This window comes from Euprymna scolopes, chromosome 6 (assembly GCF_053919585.1).
Source record: "Euprymna scolopes isolate OS-2025 chromosome 6, ASM5391958v1, whole genome shotgun sequence".
Taxonomy (NCBI): Eukaryota; Metazoa; Mollusca; class Cephalopoda; order Sepiida; family Sepiolidae; genus Euprymna; species Euprymna scolopes.
In genome coordinates, this window is record NC_136487.1 from 157,410,782 (window position 1) to 157,438,484 (window position 27,703).

Below are 27,703 nucleotides of genomic sequence, written 5' to 3' on the forward strand. Positions count from 1 at the left end.
TTAATATATAGGGCATTTGAACCCATGCAAACCTTTATATTTGGGTTTTAGCTGAGGAAAATCGGTGCAAAAGTGTGAAAATTAAAAAAAATGAAATTTGCCAAGTGAAGGTGAAATGACGGCATTACGAATATGCATGCATAACGTAATAGCTATTGATTCATGTTTTAATTTTCAGCCTTGCAGCAAACATGTCTTCATAGTTCAAGAATTAACGTCAAATAAAAAAGTTAATCGTAAGTTAAATGTTTTGGTTTCGATTCTCGGTGGTGGCACAGGAGTCATTTTTTTTAAAACCTTTTTAAATAATTATTATATATTGGGTTCAATATAATCTATATTTATAAAAGCGAAAATGGGTGTATGTATGTATGTTTGCTTTTTGTGTATGTCTCCTAAAGGCTTTTTTCTGAGGCCTGCGTGGCCGGCTCGTTCATTCTTAAAACTTTTTATATCACGTCTAAATGATAATATCTACGACTTAACAATGAGGGTTGCCTTTCTATTTAATTTGCCCGACTTTTACCAGCTTGCCGCGTCTTCGAAAAGTGAAAAGTGGGGGAAAACAGTAACTGGCTTGCAGCGCAAAACTAGGTCAAACTTCATGCCACTTCCTCGCACCTGTATATTTCAGTTTATAACCCTTAACTTAACACGCTTATCAATTCCTCTCCCCTTGTGGCCGAGATGGTTAGGTGACTGTTTTTTTTTTCCCTTTCGTTTCCACCTTCGCGTCAAGGCTTTGGGGTTCAATCCAACTTTCCTACTAAAACTTTTTTTTTCTTTTTCCGTTTTTTTTAAAACCTCCAAACACTTGACCAATGCTAAGTACCCCCCCCCACTAGTAAAATATAAATATGAAATCTGCATTAAACAAAATATCATATTTAAGCGCATTTTACCAGACGGTTGCTTGTAAATAAATAAATTGTAACCAAGTATGTTATATTGATAATAACTATTGATGGGTTGATTCCAATCGTTTTTTCTGATTCCGATACAATTACCAATTCCGATTCTTTTAAAATCAGTAAATATTTTGCGATAGAGTTATTTTCTCAGAGTTGGGGTGGGGTGTTTATCGTAAATACCTATGTAATATGTATATACGCTTGTGGTAACATAAAAATACACTTGTGGGTAGTTGGAATCTATAGATTTAGTATTACAGGTATATCCAAAATAAACATGGTGGCTCAATAAAATTGTCACCATAGAAAAGACATGATTCCATTTCCATTTGATGAAAACCGGTTTCCTTTTTTTGTTGCAAACGATCTACTAGTTGACTAGTTGTGTACAAATCCTAAGAGCAATAGGAGCCTTCTATTATGTCTAAAAATGACACAATGTTCAATGAACGAGATCGGAGATGCACTGCTATCCAACTCATGCTCTCTACCATACCAACTTATGACAACAGGACCATTGCCAACACCCTCAAAATGCAAATCCAGACGGTTAAACGCTTGAGGGCACAGCTCAACAAAGTTTCCGGCTAAGGTTATGGTTTTTGGTGTGGTTTTAAGTGAGGGCCACATCATGCCACCTTACATCTTGAAAGTCAACACTACCTGGATGTGCTGAAGAGTGTGGTGATCCCCTGGTGCAATCAGGTGGCCGCTGGCAGACCCTGGGTGTGGCAAAAAGACTCGGCACCAGCTCACAAATCCAAAAAGACTCAGGCTTGGCTTTAGAAGGAATGCTAGGATTTTGTACCCTTCTCTCACTTGCTCCCCTCCTCCCCCAACCTGAACTTGCTGGACTACTTCATTTGATCATACATAGAGAACATCACCAACATGACCTTCCACAACACCAAAGTCAGCCTGATCGCCGCTATTTGCCGAGCTCCCGACGGTGCTTGTGGAGAAGGCATGCTCCCAGTTCCAAACTTGTATTGAGGCGGTAATTGAGGCTGAAGGTGGCTACATTGAATAGATATCAGCTCTACTACATAATCAAGTTACCTGAATTGATTTTTTCAATAAAAGTTTTAAAATAAAGCTGTAGTGTTGTTTTCTTTAGTGCAACAAATTTATCGTTCCATCCTGAATAAACAATATATTATTTCATCATTAGTGCAATAATGGAAAATTAAGTTTTAAAGGTAAAAAAAATGAAACAATTACAAGAATTATCTTTTGGCACTGGAAAACAGGAAAAATATTTTCCGATTTCGATACCCCTAATAGTTAAATTTTTTCTTAGATTCCTGATTAATCATCCCAAACACCAATAATAACATACCACAACAATAACAATTGAAAATTGGCTATTTGATTTGTCAGCTTAAATGCTATTTGGGTCTGACTTTCAAAGTTTGGTAAAATAAAGAAACGGGAACAATTTGTAAAGATTGGATTGTTTATCTTACCTTGTTTTGATGGCACAAATTCTGGATCTGGGTCGAATTGTTTCTTCTCTGTTGATTCTGTTTTTTGCGATGAATCAGGGGAAGATTTCTTGGGTTTGTCTTCATCCGCAGAACCTTCTTTGGACAATTCATTATCGATCAATCGATACCTATCAAACAACAGACAAAAAGCGAAACATCAAACACAGAAATATCTTCATTATAGTCGTTATTTATTTATTTTTTGCCAGGTCTAGGTCACTGCATTCTCTGACCAACCTCAGGAGTCTGTTTTACGTACTGATAGGAGTTGGACAATTTTTAGAAATTGACGTGCAAACTTATCTCTGACCAGGTTCTTTTATCCCCCTTTCTCTCAGATCCATTAGCATCACATCTCCCCAGTTTTTTTGGCATTCCCATTCCAACTTTTAGTATTTTCTACATCATATTTGCTATCTCAATTCTTCTACATCTACTAACCTAAAAACTATCATTGATTCTATCAATGTGACCATACCAACAAAGCCTCCTGTTCTGCACACATCCTCTATATTATTCAGATTCAATTTTGTTAGATCACCAGAACTAAACATATCTTTTAATATGAGAAAAATTTAGCTCTGCAAAAAAAATGGCAGTATAGATAGAGAAAAATTTTAATTGCCTCAGCCTAGAAGGATTTCTTCTCTACTCATCCAATCAAGAATCGATATTTTTACACAATATTCACTTGTGCTTTTATTTGTTTATTGAACAAATTAATATAAAGTCAAGTGAAGTTACTATATTTTTTACATAAACTTAAGTAAATCTATTACATTTAGCATAAACTTAAGTAAAGCTTTTATATTTCTCATAAAGTAAAGCTTTTATATTTCTCATAAACTTAAGTAAAGTTATGTTTTGTACAAATTTAAGTTATAACTTTTTGTATAAATTTAAGCAAAGCTGTAATATCTTAATATTAAGTAAAGTTATTAGGCTCTGTACAAATTTAAGAAAAGCTGTAATATCTTAATATTAAGTAAAGTTATTAGGCTTTGTAAAAATTTAAGTAAAGCTGTAATATCTTAATATTAAGTAAAGTTATTAGGCTTTGTACAAATTTAAGCAAAGCTGTAATATCTTAATATTAAGTAAAGTAAAGTAAAGACTTTGTACAAATTTAAGTAAAGTAAAGTAAAGACTTTGTACAAATTTAAGTAAAATTATTATATTTTGTACAAATTTAAGTAAAATTATTATATTTTGTACAAGTTTACTACATTCTGCTTATTTATTCAAATAAGTACTTTGTAAGTAATGTTGAATTAAATTTTATCATTCTTAAACTGCTCTTAATTATTATGTGGGTGTTTACTACCAAAAATGATATGGGTTAAAATGTTGTGGTCTTATCTGTAATTCCATTTATAATCTATATAATACTAAAAGTCTATGGGTCTTGTATGTTTGCAATCAGATTTCCGGTTTTCAACATCCGGTTGCGCATGCGTAAATAGCAACGTCTTCAATCCGTTATTCCAATTCCGGAATTTTTATATCGCTTTTAATACAAACAATTTCATTTAATTTGATCAAATAGTTTTTTGTTTTTTTTCAACACTCCTACTCCCTCTGTTTTCGTTACGTACGCGAGAAATCTTTAATTCATGTCATTATAAATAAATAATTTTATAAAATCAACCGTAGTTTTTTTTTTTTTTTTTTACGGCTAAAAACATTCAACTTCGTGAAGTCTGTCGCAGTTTCAAAGAAAACACCTCTCACTTTCACTCTCATAGATTTCAACACTCCTACTCCCTCTGTTTTCGTTACGTACGCGAGAAATAGTTACGTGTATGTGTGAGAGAGAGAAAAAGGTAACCGATGTAAAACTGGATAGAGTTATCCCCCTTAACTAATGCAGACCTTTTTACTAGAGGGCGTTATTACAAAAATATTTCTTTTTCTTCTTCCCATGTTTTTTAAAGTCGTCTGCTTACATTTCCAAACGGAAAGCTGAATCGGTAAATGCACACATTTCTATTACATTAAATAGTGTTTTCCTTTACACAATGGGTACTGAATGTTTGCTTAAATTAAATGAAAAAAGTTACATTTTATTTTCATTTTCTATTTAAAAAGCCATTATTAACATGTGGAGAGTGTTTTTTTTATTATTCTGTACTTTCAACTAACAATTTCATTTAAAAGATGATATATCAAAATTTGAATTTAACTATAATAAGGATTATGATACCTGTTCAGTGCATAAGTATGACCAACCACTTATAATTCAGTGACTGTAATTTAAAAAAAAATAACAATTATAATAAACAGAACGACTCATAGAAATCTATCTATATTCTTTTTTCATTTTAATATACTTTCATAGAAATGCTTCTGTTATGTAAAAAAAAACTATTTTCTTTATGCCACAAGTGTCACGCTCATACATGAATTCCATAGCTAATATAACGTACTGACCCAACGGGTTACGGGTGGTCTAGTAAAAAATAAAAATAACAAAATGTATATGTTTACATACCCACAAAGAAACAAAAATATTATATTCCAAAAATCATGTAAATTTGATCAAGTAGTTTTTTGGTTCCCACCAGTTTTGGCAAATAGCAAACAGGATCCTAAACAGAAGCGTGCGTTCTATCCCAACCATCATCAATGGACCTGAGATCATCTTGTAAGCATCAGATAAGGTCAAATTATTTGCCAAGAACTTTGCAGCTAATTCTACCTTATGTGACCAAGGCCATCAACTCCCCGTATTTCCTCCTACAACAGACAACACGCTATGCAACATACAAATATCTGTGCATGAGGTCGCCAAGCTAATCAAGAACCTTGATTCCAGTAAAGCAACTGGCCCTGACGGTATTCCAATTATAGTGTTGAAAAAGCTTCAACCAGAACTTGCCCCCATACTTACAAAACTGTTTAAGCGTTGCCTTAAGAAGTGCTTCCCAACACCCTGGAAAACCTCATCAGTATGCCCTGTATTTAAGAATTCAGGTGATAAGTAATTTCCCTCTCAGTACAGACAAATAAGTCTCCTGTGTGTCATGAGTAAGTTGCTGGAATCCATATTAAATAAAGTAGTAGCCAACCACCTCAGCAGAAATAACCTTCTTAATGACATGTAATATGGTTTCCGTTCTGCCAGATCTACAGCAGATGTGCTAACGATTATAACTCATAGGATTAGCGAATCTCTCGACAAAGGCTTCCTTTCTAGGGCAATTGCTCAACACATCAAAAGCCTTCGATAAGGTAGGACATAAACGCCTAATTCACAAGATTTCCAGCTACGGTATAACTGGAAATGTTTTCTCAATCATTAAATCATTTCTCTCTGATAGGCTCATAAGAGTAGTGGTTGATGGGCAGAAATCAGAGGTCCACAGTATTAATGCTGGAGTCCCTTAGGAGTCCATCCTGGGCCCAACTCTCTTCCTGATCTACATCAATGATCTCCCAAAACACATACTTAAATCATTCGTTGACATCTATGCTGATGACACGACCATCTATGGCAACACATTTAAGGCTGTAAATGACAAAGTTCTCTCTGATTCTCTCTCCTCTGATCTTGAGCACGCGGTACAGTAAGGGAAGAGGTGGCTGGTTACTTTTAATGCATCTAAAACCAAGCTCCTACCTTTACATCATCAATGCTCTGATCTCCATCTGGCATCAATTGAAATGGATGGCTTTTGTCTAGGAGAGGTTCCATGTTTTGATAAGCTTCTAGAATTGACCTTTACTCCTGACCCGAAATGCAACACATACATCAAGTCTGTTGGCAAGATCACTGGAAAAATGGTAGGATCCTTTTACCGCTCCAGAAGATATCTCACTGCTGATGCAATTCTCTATCTATATAAAAGCCAAGTATGTCCAAGGATGGAGTATTGTTGCCACATCTGGACAAGAGCTGCTAAAAAACAGCCTATCCTGTCTTGACAGAGTACAAAATAGACTTCGTGGCTTAGTGGGGGATGCCCTTTTCTCTTTCCTGCAACCTCTCTCCCACAGGAGAGACGTTGAGAGTCTGTCTTTGTTTTATCGTTATTTCTATGGCAAGTGCTCCAATCTCTGCCCCCCCCCTCGCCAATCTTTTGTGAAAAACACCCGTCTAGCTGAAACCACTGTCAGTAATTTTCCCCATTCTTTATCTGTGCCTAACTCAAAACGTAGATTCCACGAACAAAGCTTCTTTCTTAGAAGTGCACGCCTGTGGAACTCTCTTCTGTTTGCCTGTTTCCCACCTGACTACAACTTGGATGTCTTCAAGTCCAACATAAACAAATTCCTGATAAACCACCCCCTTAAGTAAGACACTTTATCAAGTCTCCATTACTAACGATTACTACGATATTATCCCATTGACTACTGTACACGCAATAACCCTTATCCCTGAGTGGCTTTTGGGCCTTGATAAGTGGTGACTCCCATGTATAAAAAAAAAAATCCAAGGAGGGGCTGTCTAGTACAACATTTTGAAAAAGAAAAATTCAAGAAACAAAGGGAGATAACTATAAGTCAGCCTTTTTTTTTTACGATAGACAATAAAACAAAAAAGTGATCCAAAAACAAGTATATAACAAAGGTTATCAAAGGCAACCTTAGTTGGATAAGGTTTTCGTGTTTTAGCTTATTTTAAAGTGTTTTAGTTTTAAAAACAAGTAGTGTTGAGTGTAATACAAAAAAATAAATAAAAAATAAAAATGGCTGACATGAGAGTGTCACATCTTTGGAGTTTGGATAATCGCTTGAAAATAAAAAAATTAAAAATTAAACAAATAATTGACAGAAACCAACCTAATAATGTTACTGTGACATTTATTTGTTATATACATTTTTGGACGACTTTTTCGTCTCATTGTCTATAGTAAAAAATGCTCAATAATTCATATTTACTAAATTTATGTTGTAATTCCTACTAATTCCCATAAATTGCTTAAAAATCATTTTTTTTTTTATAAAAATAAAACTACTTGGTCAAGTTTTGCATAATTTTTATATACCCTTATAAAGATTAAAATCAAGATTGTTGATGTCCCTAAATGTCAGAAAGCTTTCTACTCTAATAGTTTCTTTTCTCAAACAACTAGACTTTGGAATTCCCTTCCTGTTACCTGCTTCCCTGACTGCACTGGTATGCAGAAATTTAAATGTAATGTAAACCAATATCTTGTTAATCTTTCCTAGGCATGATCCCAAATAGTAGCCTCTTACATCCATGTGGTGTTATACCTTGTTTGGCATGAACGTGAGTAAAAGAAAAAGATATAATTATAGTAAACCTTATGTCTAGAATTCTTGTTTTAATTTAGATCAAAATCCTTTACTTGATTGTGATTCTAAAAAATGTCTAAAAGCTCAAGCTTAAGGGATTTCAAGAAGTGAAAATTCAGAGAATTTTGCTAAATTGATATCTAATGACTATGGATCAAATTTAATGCAGATCTTAAATATTTGAATTTTCAAATGTGGGATTCTGTCTATATTATGCCCCCTAAAAATCCTTTAAAATACTTCAAAGAAACTGAAATTTGAGAATTATTAATTGATGCGACTGTGGCTAAATTTTCACAAAGGGCTTCTCTCTTTGTGTAAAATTAAATATATCCCACATTAGACACATATACACTTAACAGCTATTTCATAATGTCCAATGAATCAGTTTTTGAGTTTACCCCCAAACAAACATATAAGCATAAATAATTTTATATTTCTTGAGCATCATCATTTGATCTTTTTATAACCTAACACCGTCTAATATTTTAAATATCTTTTCTTTTCTTTTGCAAGGGGCATCATCGCTTATCAAGGCCCAAAAGCCAGTTGAGGATATCGGTTAATAAGTGTCAATTGGCTGGTGAGACAACACCGTAATGATCAGTAATGGTGGAACTTGGATAGTGCTGGTTTGTTTATTTATCTCAATAGGAACTTATTCGAATTAGACTTGAAAACAACCATGATATAGTCAGCTGGGAAGTAGCCCTGCAGTATTGTGGTCTAATTATCTTCCAATATCTTCATTAAAATTTAATTCAGGTTTTAACTGCAAGAGATTGCATGAAGTTATTTTGTGATGCTATCGACCCCCCACCCCCAACAAAAAAAGTGTGAGGAAGTGAAAAAAAAAAGAAAAGTTTTAGCAGAAAGGCAGTGGGAGTGGGGGTGGGAGTAGTACACAAAGGCCATCAAAAATAGTATTGTTAATCAAGCTGTGGCAGTGATTCAGGAAAAAAGGATCGGACAATAGAGGTCTATGTATTTAGAGTTAATTTATGGACAGTTTTAGGAGTGGTTATCAGTTTGGGACAGTTGAAGGCAGGTTGTAGCTTGGAGCAGATGCAAAGATGAATTGATCAACCAACTGATGCACATGGCCTTAACAGATGACTAAGATGTGAATGCTAGATGACTAAGATGTGAATGTTAACATTTAGAGGGACAATGGTATCACACACACAGCACAACTGATACCTACAGAACGTATCGGAGTCTGTGTTTTCTCTAGCAAATTCTCTTTGTTTATCTGTTGTATTTGTGAACAAGTGCTTTCTCTCAGCAGCTGCCAATCTGTGAGAGATGATGATACAGCAAGACAATGGAGAAAAAATGTACAGCACACAGCATTAGGATGTGACAATTATTGTCAAGAGAGGGGGCACATTGCTATCACATTTTGTTTAATGAAGAAAAAAAAAAAAACTAATATCTTTTGGCCGACTCAAACTTTTCAATCATTAAGTGCATGAGTTTGTATGTATGGGTGGTTGAATTCCATCAGGTGGAATAACAAAGACTTACTTCTTCCAATATAACATTGTTTTCTGTTTGTAACAATCAAGAATCCAGTGTTTTGTAACGATTCGGCCTTTTCCCTTCACTTGGGCGTATTTCGGTGTGTTTGCAAAGGCACAGCTGGAAAAACAAAGAAAAAGATGTCACAGATTTAGAGCCTAAAAGAACGGTTACTTTCCAAAAAAGGAGAAAAAGCTTTTTTTGTCACATAGTCACATCTAATACTTTTTTTGTCACACCCAATCATTTCTTTTTGTCACATAGTCGCATCCAATCTTTTCTATTTGTTACTACATGTTACATTTGCTTTCTTTTTTTTAATATGTCCATCACATCCAAGCCTATTTTTGTCAGTAAGTTTGTCACACTTAAGGTTTTTCCTTAATAAATGTTAATATCTAAAAAACTACAGTGAAGCTTTAATATTGGACCATTTAAAATCTGTTTTATTTCTGCAGTAAAATTAAGATGTTTTTTGTAAAATATATTTGTAATTTTTCTTTTTTTTTTTTTTATATATTTCTGTATTAAAATAAGTGATATTGTTCAGATATAATCATTATATTTAACACTTGTTTTCTTTAAGTGCACAAAAAATGTATTTAGATATTTAAAAACAGTGTTGTCCTCCATGATAATGTAACCAAATGTTTGGCCTTCTTATAATCAACATAACTTTTTTGCACTCCTGCTTCAAAAGGTTACCAACCCCTACATTATAAATTTACACAAACCATTTTTATCTAAGTAAAAAAGAAAAACGAGGGTGGAGACTTACACAAGGTGGGTGCATCCATCCATCCAATCTGGTCTGTATTTGGCCCCCATCTCGATGGCTTTGTCTCTTATATCCGCCCGAAATGGATTTTGGAACCCACTGAGGACAAAAACTACACCGTCTAGAATTTTATGAAATGGCTTGTTCGCTTTGGATGATTCTACAAAAGATTGGATGAAATAAAGACAAAAAATTGGATGAAATAAAGACAAAATATTCGATGAAATAAAGACAAAATATTCGATGAAATAAAGACAAAACATTCGATGAAATAAAGACAAAACATTCGATGAAATAAAGACAAAACATTCGATGAAATAAAGACAAAACATTGGATGAAATAAAGACAAAATATTCGATGAAATAGACAAAAAATTGGATGAAATAAATAGACTTGGTTGAAAAACAAGAAAATCAATAAATTTAAAAATTTAAAAAGGAAATTCTATCAACTTTAAGATTTCTATTCACCTGTCACACTTATGTTTCCTTGCAATTATTATGCAGTTATTAATAAACTTAAATGTAGTGAATAATTTTTGGTGCTTATCCAGGACCCACCCCACCCTATGAAAAAACAAAAATAAAAAAAATCTGTATGATGGATATACCAGTGATGGAAAGAAAATATTGTACATAAAAAACTACAGAAATTGATGAGAAAGTTTTTTTTTTTTATATATATAAAGAAACTCATGTGAGTTTGGCTAGTAACTTTTCTATTTGGCTAGTAAATGAGAATATTTAGTTGTCGAAGGTCAACTAAAGATAAATTTGTCTGTAGAGCCCCGTATATCTACTACAGTTCTGGTATGAAATTGGAAAAAAAAAAAAAAAAAAAAAAAAAAAAAAACAAAAACAACAACATGCAAAAATGTCTGGGACAATATTCTAACAAGATATAGACACTTGATATACACAGCTTTTTTAAAATATTTTTTTGATACTGCAGTTTTTATTTCTCACTTGTCTTGCATGCAGCCCTTTTTATTAGTAATAGATTTCTCCCTCTACTATTGACACAATTCAACCGGTTTATATAGTCATCTGGAGTTGAAGATCTGGCTGTTTCAGTATAATTGTGGCCAAGCAAATTGCATCAGTCAACATCTTGGCACCTCAAACTTTCATTTACAAAATTCTCCACGAATCATTAATATGAGGCTTGGATCAAATTCTTTTTTAGGATTTTTGTCAATACCTAATTTGCTACAAAATTAACCAACTGCCATGATTTAACCAAATATACAAAAGGATGTAGCCACATTTGAGATCCCAGAAAATACAGAATACAAGAAATCCAGAGAACGGTGAAAAATACAGCATGATTAAAAACAAAACAGAAAAAAAAAATTCTCTCAGTTGGTTTTTGTCCAGAATTCAACAAAAATATCATATTCCAAAAATTATGTAAAATGTAGTTCTTTTTCTTTTACTAAGAAAATCAAATTTTATTAAAAAGGGACAATGGTGTGTTTTGCTCTGCCACTTTTAATAAAGAGAGACAACTCAATTTGAACTACCGAGATCAATATCAACCTTGTAATGGCTATGGTTTATTATTGATCACTAAAAATTGTAAATAAATGAATTTTCTATATATAATAATAATAATAATAATAATAAATACTTAATGAATTTACATAATTTTTGGAATATGAGATTTTCATTCTGTGACTGGTATGTACAAATATTTTCTGTATTTTTTTTTTTATCAAGTTGAATTCTGGACAAGAACCAAAATTTTTTTATAAATTTCATAATGATAGATTTCATAATAGATATGTGGTTCAACTTTCATCACAAACAATATATAAAATAGTAGGGTGGACTGGACCCTCAAGTCTTGGTAGATCAACTAGTATAGAATAGGGTATTTCTAGAATAAAACTTCTTTCAACTTGAAACAAACAAGCAAGCAATTCCACTTCATTAAAACCTATTTGCTATAAAAAAAATAAAATAGTTTCATTACTGTGGATTTGTACGCCTTCAAACTTTATACAATACTCAGAAATTTCACTCAGCATTGTCCATGTGTTATATATATATATATATATATTACTGATTAGAAATAATTTTAAGTATAGTCAGTTTTGATTTGGACACCACAAAATTTTATTTTAAGAACCATAAAATTTGGATTTGGAGGTCACGTTGTTCACATGTGTTTTAAAATGTTGCTGTTTTTCTTTGGAGGTGAAAATAAGAAATGCTGCTAGTAATATTAAAAGTAAATGTCTGTCATGAAGAAACGAAAATAATCTAGCACAAGTTTGTATTCTTTTAACTAAATAGTTCACATCACTGACATAGGAATTCATTATCTAAATATATCTTTGATTTTAAAAGTTAGAAACTGTTGTGACGCCCACCTTACGGATAACAATGAATTCTTCCACTTACTATAAACGGGGAGAGAGGTAGGTTTCTTAGTGTTATGCGTAAATTATACACATTTGGCAGTCGGACTGATGTGTAACTATTCCCTTTATTTGTTGTATTTTTTCTTCTTTTCAATCTATTTTGGTTCCACTAAATATCGACTTGTGTCTTTCTTCATGTTTAACTTTCCAGAGGGAAGAAAATACTGATTTCAAAAAATGTGCGAATTTTAAGTAAAAGAAAACAAAAACACAATTTTACTTCAATATTAAAAATTGCTTGGAAAAAAAAAAAAAAAAAAAATACAAAAAAGTTTATAAACTTGTTATTTTTTCATTTTAACAAGAAAAAGGCGCATTTTAACAACGTAATATCTTGACCGCCTTTTACTGCTTATATTAAGGTCAAAAACCAAGGGACATAATTCAGAGTTTAAATATCACACAAACAAGTCGAGCATGTGGGGTTCCCTTCCACGAGTGAAAAATTTACTTTTACTATGACTAATGTTTGTGCAAAATTTTAAAAATGTCCAAGGCATGGTTATTGAGAAAAGTGCGAACAAATGAATGGATGAACAATTTGGGGGTAATTTTACCCCTATAATGCCCCCTGGGGAGAGGGGGAGCAATCAGAGTTATCCCGAAAAATCCGTTCTGGCAAAAAATTTACTTTCACCATGACTAATGTTTGTGCAAAATTTAAACAAAAAAATTCAGGCATGGTTATTGAGAAAAGTGCAGACAAACGAACAGGCGTGAATTACTAGGCCCAATTCCTTTGTCGATGGACCAATAATTCACAATCAGCATAATAATACCAGTTGCTAATTTTTTTTTTATAAAAGCAAAAATACTGAGTGAATTTGCATAAATTTTGGTGTACAACTTTTTTTCCCCCCTAACAGGTACGTACATCATAAAGTTTTTGTGCAATTATAATCTTTTTTAATACTGAGATAAGACCCAATCAACCAATTTCAAAAATGGCTGACACTAGATTCCAGAGTTCTGAATAAAATTAGAAGGTGTAAAAAGCAAAATCACATTTGCGATCGATAAAATAGCAGAAAGAATACAAGCAGTCTCATAAAATGTTAAGTAATTTACCTTGTACTTTTAATGATTGCGATTTAGATGTCGCAGAATTGTTATGATGATTGTTGCTTTCACGTGATTTACCATCATCTCGATGTGACGATTTCTTTTCTTTCTTTTCCTCTTTCTCTCGATTGTGTTTAGACTTTTCATGTTCTTCTTTGTGGCGATGAGAGGATTTATCTTCATCCTTGGGTCGGCTTGTCGAATTCTCTGCGTTGCGATTATACTTTCCTTTTTTTTCGTCAACCCCATCCTCATCATCACTCAGATCATGTTTACGTTTATTCTTTACCTTTAAAAAAAAAAAAAAAGAAAAACTTAAAGTTATCTCTCTTATTTTATAATTGACATAAAAATTTAAGTTTAAACACGACAACCATATGCAATTCTGAATTTTTGAGAGGAGATGTGAATGCTTGTGTTATGTTGATTAATCAGATTATTATTTTCATTTTGGGTGTTATTAGCACAACCTTTTGGTTGCTGCAACCTGCAACCTTCTTCGGGGCGTCTCCAGTAAAAAAAGAAGCATGTTTTGAACACCTGAAAAAGGTTGCAGGTTGCAGCGACCGAAACGTTGTGCTAATAACACCCCAGATGAGAATAATAATCCTATTAATCAACACAAGCACGACAACCATGTTATGTATTAGTCTGCCGGAAAACACCAGAAAATTCCTTGCTAATAGTCGATTATAAGATCAACTATTATTATTAAAAGTTAATGAAAGAACAGTATTATGATTATCAGTATGAAAATTAGATAGTGTTATAAGTTTTGGAATGCAGTCGGGATCTTAGAAACATAAACAAATGAAGAGCTATGTCAAATACATAAACAAAATAGATTTTCAAACCTAGGAATAAAAACAATAAATTCGGCCAGAGAAAACGTAACTGATAAGTCACCTATTAGTGTTATATAGGTATTATTATTAGACGAAGGTACCACTTGTGCGCGTATGTTACGTGAGTTCTTATTAGTAAAGATACGAGTCTTAGTGAGAGTTTGTCTTATTACAAGTGATGTCGTGTAGAGAGAGTTTTATTATAGGAATTTTGAAAGACTCAGAGAGAGAGATGTTGTTGTAAGAGAGATTGTTCGTTTATAACGATTCATATATATTAAAATATTCATTCTTAGAGGTGTTGAAGAAGAAGCTCTTTGAGTGAGGAGATAGTGTTCAGACAGTCTTAGTGTAGATATGAGATGTAGATTCACATTGTGGATATGAGATGTCGAGACGTGTATTTAATGACATTCTATAAGACAGATATATAGACATATAATACAATTTTCACTTTACCTTTTTGATAGAATCACAAACATAAACACGAGCTTTATCAAAACACATGATGGGTTTATTTCTTCACGACCGGCCGTGGTTTTCATCATCAAGAATTCAAAGCTTCACATTTTAGTTTACAAGTGATCGTCTCGCTTCCTAGACGTTCGAATTCCCAGACCCTCTCTGAGTTTCTCACTGACTTTGACTGACCAACTAACTAACTCTCACTTCCTATATTGATAAATCCATGCATGTCCGGCCACGTGAGCAAAATTCACGTGTTTCAACATGCGCGAGTCGCACGTTTCCCGAACATTCTGATTTTTCAATAACCTATTTTTTTCTTTATTTTCACAAAGGAATTCAACCTACATATCTAATTTATTTAACCCATATTTTATTATCCAGATTCTTTCTAACAATTGAATAGTTTATTTATTTCATCAGAATTAACAATTTACTGGACATTCCATTTAAACCTATTGTTCTTTAAAACTTATGTCTAGGATTCGATTTCTGTTTTCTCTCATTTTATTTTCATTTTAACTAATCTCTCTATTTTTATACTTACATGAAAAGGGGACAGCCCTCATCATGTAACATCAGGTCTTTGTGTAGTCAAATGACGTAAGCACAAAGGATTAGTTTTAATATATACAAGAAAGTTAGAGTGGAGAGAGGGGAGTTGAAAAGGAGATGTTAGAGAGTTGAGACGGGACTTAGAAGTCAGGAGAAGAAGTTGGGAGAGAAAGTCGTCAAAGAAGTCGCTTTTATGACGCTAGGTAGTGGTATATTCTTAATTAGCCAAAATGTGAACAGAACATTATAATCTCTAAAGATGTCCGGCCGGAACCAGAGAATAAATGTTGTATCATATTGTCTTTGAATAATCAGGAATGTGTTTATTTGTTGTTTAGAATGAACTGTTTTACATAAATTATCCACAACTGTTGAACATCCGACATCTTAAATGTAGTCTATTATATAAACCGCTATGATATACACTCTTCGTCACTCATCTGCCTCTCATTGTCATGTACAAGCATTCATTTCTACAAGCAATTTCTCCCTCCTACCATCTGTAAACATATTGTCAATACGTCCACATTTCGTGTCGGCATCACAACACAAATTATACGTCTATAAGATGTGGCCTACCAATAACAACCTAATCATGTTCATAATTTGGTACAACCATTATATACATACAGAATATATACACCTATTGTGTACATAATATACACCCTCTCCAAGTTATACAGAACCCGACAATATAACACAGTCAATAAATTCTTTTTCTCCCTGTACATTTAAAGTTTCCATGAACAAAGTTTTTTTTTCTAGAACTGTCCATCTGTCGAATACAGTACCACAGATGGTTTCCCAGCTGACTATAACATTGCTGTCTTCAAGTCCAATGTAAACAAATTCTTACCATAAATATTCAATTTCTGACCAGTTACAAATATTGTTACTAATCCCTTCAGTGTTTTACTGTCTGCCTGTCAAACTAAATTAATCCTTATCCTCAAGGACCTTTGTATCTTGACAAGAGTAGACTTGTTTGTTTGTGAAAAATTATAGACATCATTATCATTATTTTATGACCGCAGATGAGATGATGGAATTAGGAAAATTCAATAATCTTTTCATATAACTGTTAATGTATATGTACGCCACCACTACACACATTGGAAAGTAGGAGAAGTGACCTGACCTTCCACCTACAGATAGTGCCTTAGTAATCGCAAATGATCATCCATCTAGTACTAGCTAGGTTCAGTGTTGCTTAACTGCAAATCAAATTTATTTTGAATTAAATTTATTTCCATTTCTAATTTTACTTATATATGAGATTATGTGTAGATGTGTGTATATATGCCTGTAATTTTGTAAATGTATGCTTTTGTAGATGTGTGCATGCTCGAGTGGGTATTCGTATAATCATTTATATATGTATGGGTCGATATGTGCTTATATACACACACACACAAAATCTTTGTGGCATAACATATAAGCCTTCTTCTACCCACATATATTTGTTTTATATATTAATCTAGACTCCTGACTGTTCCAAATAGATGTCACATTGACATTTGAAGCCTTGGGACTAATTCTGATTTGTTCTAAAAATATAACGTCTGGCCTACATGTATCACATTATTTTTCTGACTGTAAATGTTATCATTTTCGATTATTTTTCTTCGTCGGCCAATCAAAGGACATGGGAGTTTTTTCCTCTCACCAGGTAATAAATAATAATAATAAATAATATTACACACACACACACATTTTTACATACAGACATAGAAACTTTGCTACACTGGAATGACAATGTTTCGATCTGTAGTTATTCATCAAGCAAAAGTTTGTTTTTTTCCTTTAGGTGTCCATATTATGAGGCAGTTCAACTAATAATATGAACTGCCTCATGATATGGACACCTGAAGAAAAAGACAAACTTTTGCTTGAGATCTTAACTATGAATAACTAGAGATCAAACATTGTCATGCCAATGCAGCAAAGTTTCTATATATCTGTAAGTATAAATATATGTGTGTGTGTGTATATATAGCAATTTATTATTCAACAAGGAATACAAAAATGTTAAAAAATGTTCAATTTTTCCTTATTCCATGGAGTCTCAAAGGAAAACTGACAATTCATTTCTTTTTTAATCTCACCAACGAAAAGTTATTAAAACACATACATAAATAACATTGATAAACTTATAACTATTTCCTCATTTGGTTTGACAGGATTTTATAAGTTTATAATAGTTTTACAAGTGTTTTTCCGATGCCCCAACTTTCAAAAAAAAAAAAAAAAAAAAAAAAAAAAAAAATCGTTCTAGTGAGATTTCACAAGTAGTAAGCATTGCTACATCCCGAACAGTTACAAGAAAGTTTTCACCCATTTATGATTTTAATTTTTTTGTGTGTATTTGCAGTTTTTAACCCACATCTTGTTTCGTGTGCATATAAAACTTGTGCATTATACTGTATGTGTTTTGTTCAACTTACCCCGCTCGTTGTTGGTGTATGTGAAGACGAATCATTATTTTTTTTCTCGGCATATTTTGCGCGTGCCTCATTAGAAGCGTCACGAATTGAACCAGCAACTGGAAAGAAGGATAAAAAAGTATTATTTTGAAAAAGTTGAAGCATCTATTTTCCCCAAGTGAAGAATGCACAAAACAATATTCAAACATTAACTTGTTTTGTAGAATGTATATTTTTGGAAATAAATAAAAGAAATTTCTAGAGTCACAGTTATCATGTGACTTGGTGGGTTGCTAAACTCCAACTGATTAACCAACTCCAATCATGCTAGGACTTACCACCATCATAGGATATAAGAAGAAGAAAAAGAAAACAAAAATAAACAAGTGAAGCATGCATGGTCCCCCCCCCCTGAGTGCACAGTGAATGAGGCATAAAAAAAAATGGCTAAGTTCAGCATTGCCCCCCCCCCTCCCCCTTTTAGCCCCAAAAGTCCCCAGGGGATGTCAAATCCTGGTGAAAATGAACAAACAGTGCAGTTTTAGGCCTTAACATATATAAATTTGAGTTCTGCACCATGCAAAAAAAAAAAAAAAAAAAAAAATGACTAAGCCCATCATTTGCCTCTCCCCACTCACTTAGCCCCAAAAGTCCCTAAGGCCTTAACATATTTAAATTTGAGTTCAGCACCATGCAAAACTGCTAAATAGACATACACAGACAATTTTGGACAAATATAGTAAAATAGTCCCAAACATGGAGTGTTTTTATTAGCCCTAAAAGAACCCCTGGGGCACACTCAAGAGTTATCGCGAAGTACAGACAAACAAAATTATATAGAAATCAGTTAGTTACAACTTTCAGAAAGTTTTATAAAAATCTAAGGCATCAATTTTTGTTTTAATAAGCACGAAAGTGTCAATTTTAGCCATTTTAACCAAGAAGGCACCCAGGGTTTTTCCGGAAAATCCGTTGTTACTTTTTTACTCATATCATGTTTAATATTTGTGCAAAATTTTTAAAAATTCCAAGGCATAGTTATTGAGAAAAGTACTGACAGATGAACAGACAAGGGTAAGGTTTTAAAAAATGTTATGGTAGGTAAGTAGGAAGGATCAAACCCGGAGTCATGAGTAAAAGTAGGAAAATAAAGTGTGAAAAAAAAACAAAAAAAAAACATCTGCAACGTTAACAGTTCGGCCACCAAGAAAAGTCCATTCCAGTTGTTTAGGAAAAAAAAAAAAAAAAAAAAAAAAAAACGACTACGGTAGGTCGGCGCGAACGTGAAAATATAATGTGAATTGTCCAGCACGCTAACCACTACGCCACAGAGCACTGCAGCTTAGTTTAGTGATTTTAAATAACTTCACATGAAAGAACTACGAAGCCAAACCGGTGTTCTCTTCTCAACTGTTCCTTGTGAACGATCCCCAAACGGTGTTAAGTGGTGGCAGGGGGAGGAGGAATTTATTAGAGAGAAAATATTTTACCACTTCCATTGATCTTAACCGATTTTGGCCGTGACTTCTCAGCAGAAAAAGTATAGAAATCTAAGATTATCGAGGAATTTGAGAAATAATAAGCCTATAACACACCTCAGATATTATTCTGCCGTTCGTGCATATTATATTTGCATGAAATATCTTGATTTTTAATCCTATTAATGTCAAAATCAGACGGGAAAAAATGAGTTCATTTTATTTATATAGAGATAAATAGCAATCTATATATCTATAAAAGTGAAAATGTTTGTGTGTGTACACTTCCCTACCAAATAACTGTCAATTTTCAGTCTACAGACTCGAAATTTGACATAAGGGGTATTGAGATTTGGGAAAATCTGTTTCAGTGGTTTTTGGCCAGAAATTTGGCTGTCAAGCGGTAAAGTTCAACTATTTGACCTTTGAGAACTCTACCAAACTCCTCCACCAATTTTGGGTCTAAACACTTGAAATTTTATACATAAGTTACTTGGACATTGATCTAACTTTATAATTTAATTTGAGTCCAAAACATTAAATGTTAAGGGGTCATAATTGGGGTCAAAGTTTAAAAAATATTGACCTCTGCGGTCTCTACCAAATTACTCAGCCAATTTTTGATCCAAACATTTGAAATTTTACATAAAGTGTATTCAGACATAGGGCAAGCTTTTTAATCGTTTTTTTTTCTTCTGAAAATTTGGCTTCCAAGGAGTCAAAGTTCAAAAGATTTTACCTTTGTGGTCTCTATCAAACTATTAAGCCAATTTTGGGTCTAAACATTTGACATTTTACATAAAGAGTATTCAAACATGCTGCAAGCTTTTTAATCAATTTTTGGGTGACAATTTGGCTAGCAAGAGATCAATGTTTACAGAGATGACCTTTGCAGACTCTACTAAATTCCTCTGCCAATGTTGGGTCTAAACACTTGAAATTTTAGATGTAGGTTACTTGGACATGGGTCAAACATTTTAATTTAATTTGAGCCCAAAATAGTAAATATTAAGGGGTCAAAATTGGGGTCAAAGTTTAAAAAAGATGTTGAGGTCTGCAGTCTCTACCAACTTTTCTCTATGGTGATTAAGGAAACCTATTATATAGAAAGGCATTACCGTACATATTCACACTTTTTAATATATACATATGCACATAAAGTTATGAACAGTATGTAGGACTTGAGCAAAGTCGGGCAGAGCTGCTAGTATTTATTAAAAACAATTTCACACTTGTCTGGTCTTTCTAACTGTTAAAGCTTTAATTAACCAATCATCATGAATTTTTGATGTGGTTGTTTTATGTCAAGTCATTGTTTTTCAGGTTATTTAATGTTGAATCCAGCCATTTTGAAAAATAACAATTTGCTTGAATTTTTGTATATCATCAAATATTTATTTATGATGTTCAGTTTGGTTGTAATTTTTAGAGGAAAATTGTTGTTTTTGACTTTGCAAAATATGATTGAGTTTTGCAAAGAGAAAGGAAAAAAAAAACTATCCATGTTTGGTGCATTTTTGGCCAGAAGGCCAGTGTCTTCAGACAGCCTGTTCTGGTTGGAATCAGATATGAATTTTTGGAATACCATTGTTAGACATAAGAGTGGATAATATTTAGTTTAATTTAGTTTTAAGAAAGAAAGGAGGGCACAGTGGGAATCCCTTGATGATAAATCAGATGTTTCTGATTTTAATGAAATTTTAGTCATAAGTATCAAACAATATTTCTTGTCATAATTTGCAGAAGATGTAGTTTTTTTTAACTTGTAATGGAACAATATTTTACCAGCGGGAAACCAATGAGAGTTTCAACCTACAAAAAAAAGAGAGACAATTTAATCTAGACTTGTTCGTCACTATAACCCGCAAGCACACAATGAACAACTATTACAAACGGAATACCTATTTTTTTTTTTTTTTAAATAATTTTTCTTTACTAATTTAAATAATTTGGGAAGATTAAAATTGTGTCTGGGATAATATTTTTAAATGTATGGCACAACAACTGCTTCTGTTGATTTTCTATCTGAGTAATATTTACGCATGACAAATTGTTCCTGCTGTTTTTTTTTGGGGGGGGGGGCAATAAAAAATTTTGTAAAAAAATAAGATTCTTTTTTTCTTTTTTTTTCAGATTTAAGGAAAATAATAAAAAAAAAATAATGAATAACATAAAAAGAAAAAATTTCCCTTAAATTAAAAGAAAAAAAAATTGTAAATGAGTTTTTTTTATTTTATAGTAAATGTTTACGAAAAGAAAATGACTATGAAAAGTAAATATGTCAACAAATAATTTAATTTTCTCAAATCTCAGCTTGTCAGTCTAAAAAACAAAAAACAATAAGTCTAAATTGGTTGCTTCTTGTTGTCCTATACAAAAAAAGTCCCAGGTTGCTTAAATGACGTGCCTAAATATCACAGGAATTGGCAGAAACAGGTGTTACGCATTTATTTGTTGTACATCTTCTTCTATAATATAAAAGGCGAAATGTGTGTGAGATTGTGCAACGTTTGCCACAAAAATTCCATGTGCAGACACCCTTAAAATGGGTATCCATAGTCTTTCAAGACTGAAGGAAGCACAGGCTGACAAGTATATATAAAAACATGTATGCCAAAAACTTTCGACACACATAACGAACACTGACAAAATTGGCATCGTTTTAAAGCTCAGTTTCTCGGATGACAAATATCAAAAAAGTGACCAAAAAGATTAATTCTTTCTCCGTTAACTGGACTGTTTTTTACAAGGAGGGGGTCACTTTTTTCATCAACATTTTTGCAAGTCATTCAAACCTTGCGTCAACGACGTCGCATAATAACGGTTATTTCGAATGCGCATGACGTCACAACCGCAGTGGGCTCATCGATGAGATCGTTTGCTTTTTATCACCTTCTTTTCCTCTTGTATGTTACGGGTTTGAGCCTGGCTACTCCTCCTAATTTTTTTTTTTTTTTTTGTACTTGCATGGGTAGTCGCTGCTATTTTTTTTTTTTTTGCTCAACCTATCCCCTTATACACACCTCCACACATCTGGGCAACACCAGGCACCCAGGCTAGTAATTAATAAGCCTCATTTTCCAAGGAGCCAATCAAATAATGATCTGTGCATTCTGAAGACGTGCTACATTACGAGTAAAAACCTCTCAGCATCAATGTTTTACACTATATATAATTTTTTGTTACTGTCCTTTGTCTTCCATTTTTAATTTAATTAACATCAAATCATAATCTCATTCAGTTTCCTATTGTTTCAAATTCAAACTGATGTAATGTGATAAAAATTACATTAACAGCCCAAGAAAAGCAAGCAAGAAAAGCAATTGCCTTTCAGAGTTTCCATTTTTCTGTATGAGTATTCTGCCTTGATACACAAGAGCACAAAACCTGAAAAAATCTCTGAGGATGGTCACACTCAAAACTAAATAGACAGCCATCATAATTATTATTATATAGATTATATATATGAGGGTTGTTCCACAAGTCCACCTATTTTTTAACTAAAAAAACTAAAATGTTGAAGAGTTACAAAGACGGGAGTGATACCATTAAACAAGCAACCTCCAGAAATTTATTTTTTCTACATAGTCACCACCATTTTCAATGCACTTTTCTTAGGAATTCAGTGCCATATCTCTGCTTCTGAGGTTGTGTGAAGGCAACCTATCTACAAGAAGGTAAACTTTGACTAAAAACCTAAGAATCTGATATGAACCAATCTTTTCATTTGATATGCCAGTGAACCTTTCGTACCTGACTCAAAAAATGCATTGCATGCTGTACAAGCTCAATTCTACTGTAAAAAATGTCACGCACATGTACCTCTCAGTGTTTCCGTTTTTTGTTTGGGTAATCTGTCCTTGATACACAAGAGCACAAAACTGAAAAATCTCTGAAGTGTGGTTACATTCAAAACTAAGCAGACAGTCACCACGTATATCTAAGCCCTACGTATAATCATGTTGACACACCAGTTTTCATTGGATCACCAAAGTTAAGCAATGTTGAGCCTGGCTGGAACCAGATGGGTGAACATTTGCGAATTCTAGGCACTGTATGTGCTCTCCGTTTATCTCAGTATTGTTTCCAGTCATCCTGAACCTCCACTTGCCACTGGTATTTAACAATGCCAACTCAAGAGAGGTGTGGTTCAAGATTGCGTAATGTTTGCCCCAAAAATTCCATGCGCAGACACCCTTAAAGTGGGTATCCATAGTCTGTCAAGACTGAAGGAAGCACAGGGTGACAAGTATACATAAAAACATAAAACACAGGTTCAAACACTTTCTGTACATATTCGTTGCACTTTGAGTGTGTGTGTGTGTGACAACATTGTAGAAAGCGTTCATATCTAGCTTCCTCTGTGTCTGGCTCACAACAACCGTCACCTGACCTGTCATCTGCTTACCTTCTAAAACCCCTTGCCAATCCTAAATGAATTTATCATATAATGGGCCTAACGTAGACAGACTCGCAGTTGTGGTTAGTACAATATATAAAATTAGAAATTGGAGCTCATTGTTTTTAAATTAGAAGTTATTAGTACAGGCAGGTTGTTTGTTTATAAAGCAAAGTGTCATAACAAAATTAAAGAGACAGATTGAACAAGCAGAGTAATTGTTGACATAGCGTGATGTGGATCACCACATCATAGAACGATTCATGTAAGATGATTTAGAGGTCAGATTCATACAACTTAGCGGAGTCTGATTGGGGGAGTCAGAGAGAGCAGATTAGAAAAAAGTCTGTCTGATTTCTCAAGAAGATGGATCGGCAGAGTTCTCGGGAAGGTGACGAGACAGAAATAAATGTCTGCTAAAATCATAGCAAAATAAAGACCTCCCGCCACTTTCCTTCTAAGGATGAGAAACTATGACATGACTTTGACTGTGAAAAATCGTTGTGACTGCATGAAACCCATTTGTCCAGAAAAAAATGAGACTTGCGTCTGTTGCTATGCATTGAGAGCTTTTGTTTCAGATGCGATGAATGGCAGGACACAACTACTTGTGGACACCACGGCCAAAGGGCGCAAGAGCAGGATATAAAAGGTACGTTCGGTTTCATTTTTATACCCCCCCCTCCAGCAGAATGGTGGATGTGCTGTAATTGTGAACATTGATGCAATGCAACCATATTTCTATTGCCCAGCTCTTTGTCATTTTAATAACTGCCCCACCTTGTTATTTTAAAAATTACCACACTTTGCTTAACAATCCTTTGTCTACCTCGATAAGCCTATTCCCTCTGTTTTTTTCCCCATCTGCAAACACTCAGGGTGGAGTGTGGGGGCACATATAATACACAATATCCAAGATTATCTGCAGATAAATCCCTTTGAATGGACACTGTCTAACTGTTACGTCTAGTGGATATCTAGTTGTAAACTGGGTGGTCGAATGGATGGTGGCCACTAACAAAGGCCAGAATCCAGTCGAGAATGAAAAGATTCCAGGAGATTGGAAGGAAAGGCAGTCAGAACAGATCCTCCAGTAGTGAAGAGTCAATTGGAGTTGCACGCATGAGGAGACAATTGAACCCTTAGCTAAAGAATTATGTTGATGGAACATATTTCGGTTTGATCAGGCAAAAGTTTCATTTTGCAAGTCTGCTATTCAACCTAAGAGGAGTACCATTTCAAACTTTAAAAAAAAAAAAAAACCTCCTTTGTAGGGTGCATAATTTTTTGTTTGTTTGAAAGAAGACATCTTTTGTTGCATCACAGAAATGAATAACAACTTGGTACTGACATAACGAGTGGGACGATCACAGCCTGTGCAGTGAACGCACACATGCATGTATATAATAGAATTGCACATGTAATATCTTACATTTTTGCATCTTTAAAAAAATAAAATAGAATATTTCTCTACAACTATTTAGAAATTATATTTATATGCCTGAAATTAGATTAAACTGTTTCCATTCTTTTTTTCAGATTCTCAACCCACATGTAAACTTTATTTAAACGATTGTTCATTACATGATTGTTTTTCCACTTACCCATAGATTCAATGCTGAATCTACTTCCCCCTAAATGCTGCACATTGATCGCTATTTTGATCTTAATCCTCTTATGCTGACGAGGATAAATAAACAATATTGTCCCTGAAATGATCGTACACTATCCATGTTTTTTTTATTTGCCTTCATTTCTTTGAACATAAAAATAAATTTATACTAATTCATTAAATTTATTCACCTCTCATTTAATCTATATATATATAGAATGAATGAAAGCAAGAAAGTCTACATTCCAAATTTCATGATGTTGATCATTTAACAATTCTTTTAATTCAGTTAACACTTACAATTCTTGACAGTATCTGTTTCGTAGAACAAAATCAAACAATTATATCAATCAGTGAATCTATTATGCTCTTAACTCATCAGAAGAAATAGCAACAGTCAATCCACCAAAAAGAAATAAAATGCGTTTGAACATGATTAAAAAATCCGAAAATTGGAAGAGAAGCTTATAGTTTTCTTATCCCACTACACAAAAGTCTCCAAGTAAAAACCTAACAGATGAAGCCATTTCAAAGCAAATAGCAATTCAGACAAACCCCACCTTCAATCTATTTCAATAATTAAAGCTTTTTTTTTTTTTTTTAACTTCTCAGCTTCAGAAGTTTTCTAACCCCCTTTTTCTTTTTTTAATTTTTTTTTTTTTAACTTTCGATTCGGAAAGTATTTTACATGAATATTGGTACAAAGACTGGCAAAAGGTCATTTTTTTCCATCACGCGTAAAACAAAAGAATGGTGTAAAAATCGTTACTGAAAAGCCCAAAATATCTCACCTGTTAATGGAGGCGATTCCGCCTTTTCTTTATGACGAGCAAAAAGGCTTCCCACTTTTACATCATTCTCTTCCTCATCTCTCCGGAAAAAGAAAGCGCCAATTTTTTTAGGATTTACCTAAGATAAAAAAAAAATTAAAAAAAGAGAAAAAAAAAGTAAAACGACAAATATTTATAAATTCATGCAACGCAATAAAAGTGTCAGAAATAGGACGGAAATTCCTCCTATTTAAAATCATGCCAACCCCGCAGGCACATTGGATTTAGACTTCACAACAACCATGAACAAGATCTGACATATACTTTTCTCTCTTCATTAGATGGCCACAAATCAAAGTTAATACTGCCAGAAAAATGGAGGAAAATCTTCAGCGAGTTAATCTTCACATGGATTACAAAAACAACAAAGCCTTAGATTTTATAACAAAAGAGTTATCAAATGAAAGGAAAACAAACCCTTTCTATGCATAACAAATGCATTTAAGTGACTTACACCATTGGGTGTAGGCTGCTGAAAGTTAAACTAATATTACCGTGAAAGATAGTAAGAAAGATGATGTAAATTTACATGTAGACTGTTGCATACAATTTCATGTGATCATACACAAGACAGTTACTACCACTTCTCCCAAATTATATAACATGATTTTGTGTTCTAAACAGGGTTTTCAAATAACCTTATGAAATAATGTTTTTAAAGATGCGATCAAACTCATTCTATTCAAAAGTTGAACCAACCATGCAAACCAATCCGATTTCAACTTTACAAAAAAATATCAACAATATTGGACGTATATTTTGCCTTACTCTCTCAATGAAAAGAAAAAAGTCTTCTTTGAAAAGGATGTATTTTACCGAAAATCTCAGAAAAAAATTCACCCTTTTCAAAGCAGACTATTTTTGCATTTTCATTTAAAGATTTTTATTCATTTAATAAAAATAATTAACATTTGGTGTTTGAAATTTTTCAAATAACTTTACGAACTCATGTTTCCAATTGGAATGGAATTATGCTGTTCCTCTATAAATAAGACAAAAACTATATGGTCCCCCGACTGATGCCTTGAACAAGAAAAATAAAAATTAGCCCCAAAAGGTGTTTTTCAACACTAAAACACTCTGGGGCTCAACCCCCAGAATTTTCTCAGAGTCAAACATAACGTTTTTAGATGTATATCAATGTGGCCTTGCTTTTGGGTAATTTTCAGCAAAATCTAATGGTCGGAAAAAATTCTATGTACCGAAAAGTGCTATTTTTGGCTATTTTGAGCCCCTCGGGATGAGACCAGAATTTTTATCCGAGAATGTTACATTTGCTCCCTTGGGTAGCTGTAACTTCATGTAAAATTTCAGAAAAATGTAATCAGAGAATTTTGGGAATGAATGAACGAGGATGAATTCTAAGGTCCAAATCCAACTAAGTCAGTGGACCAAAAAGACAACAAAATCTCACAGTACTCATCAGAGATTACAAAATTACTGCTCACTTTACATAATGGAGTGAGCTGATATACCTATTTCTGGAATAATGGACTTCCCAAAGACTATAAATATAATTACATTTTACATGTTATTAGGTAGTGATCCATGTCAATTATTGGCCCAAGAAACAGGATGTGTACTTCGCTAACATAATTTCACTAACAAGTTTTTATTAACTATACCACTGTGTTTGTCGTGATTATTATCGG

The 27,703-nt window shown here is 33.3% G+C and overlaps 1 protein-coding gene across 2 annotated transcripts in view; it reads right to left on the reverse strand.

The window, feature by feature from the left end:
* Window positions 1-27,703, reverse strand: part of LOC145278077 (DNA repair protein XRCC1-like) — a 128,962-nt gene that overhangs the window by 46,618 nt on the left and 54,641 nt on the right. For both annotated transcript variants that reach the window (XM_080130332.1, XM_080130333.1), the window contains exons 6-11: window positions 26,013-26,130; window positions 17,754-17,851; window positions 13,451-13,733; window positions 9,957-10,116; window positions 9,185-9,298; window positions 2,378-2,526 (exon numbers count right to left, since the gene is read on the reverse strand). In XM_080130332.1, the coding sequence (XP_079986458.1) occupies window positions 2,378-2,526; window positions 9,185-9,298; window positions 9,957-10,116; window positions 13,451-13,733; window positions 17,754-17,851; window positions 26,013-26,130 (922 nt within the window). The remainder of the gene's footprint in view (window positions 1-2,377; window positions 2,527-9,184; window positions 9,299-9,956; window positions 10,117-13,450; window positions 13,734-17,753; window positions 17,852-26,012; window positions 26,131-27,703) is intronic.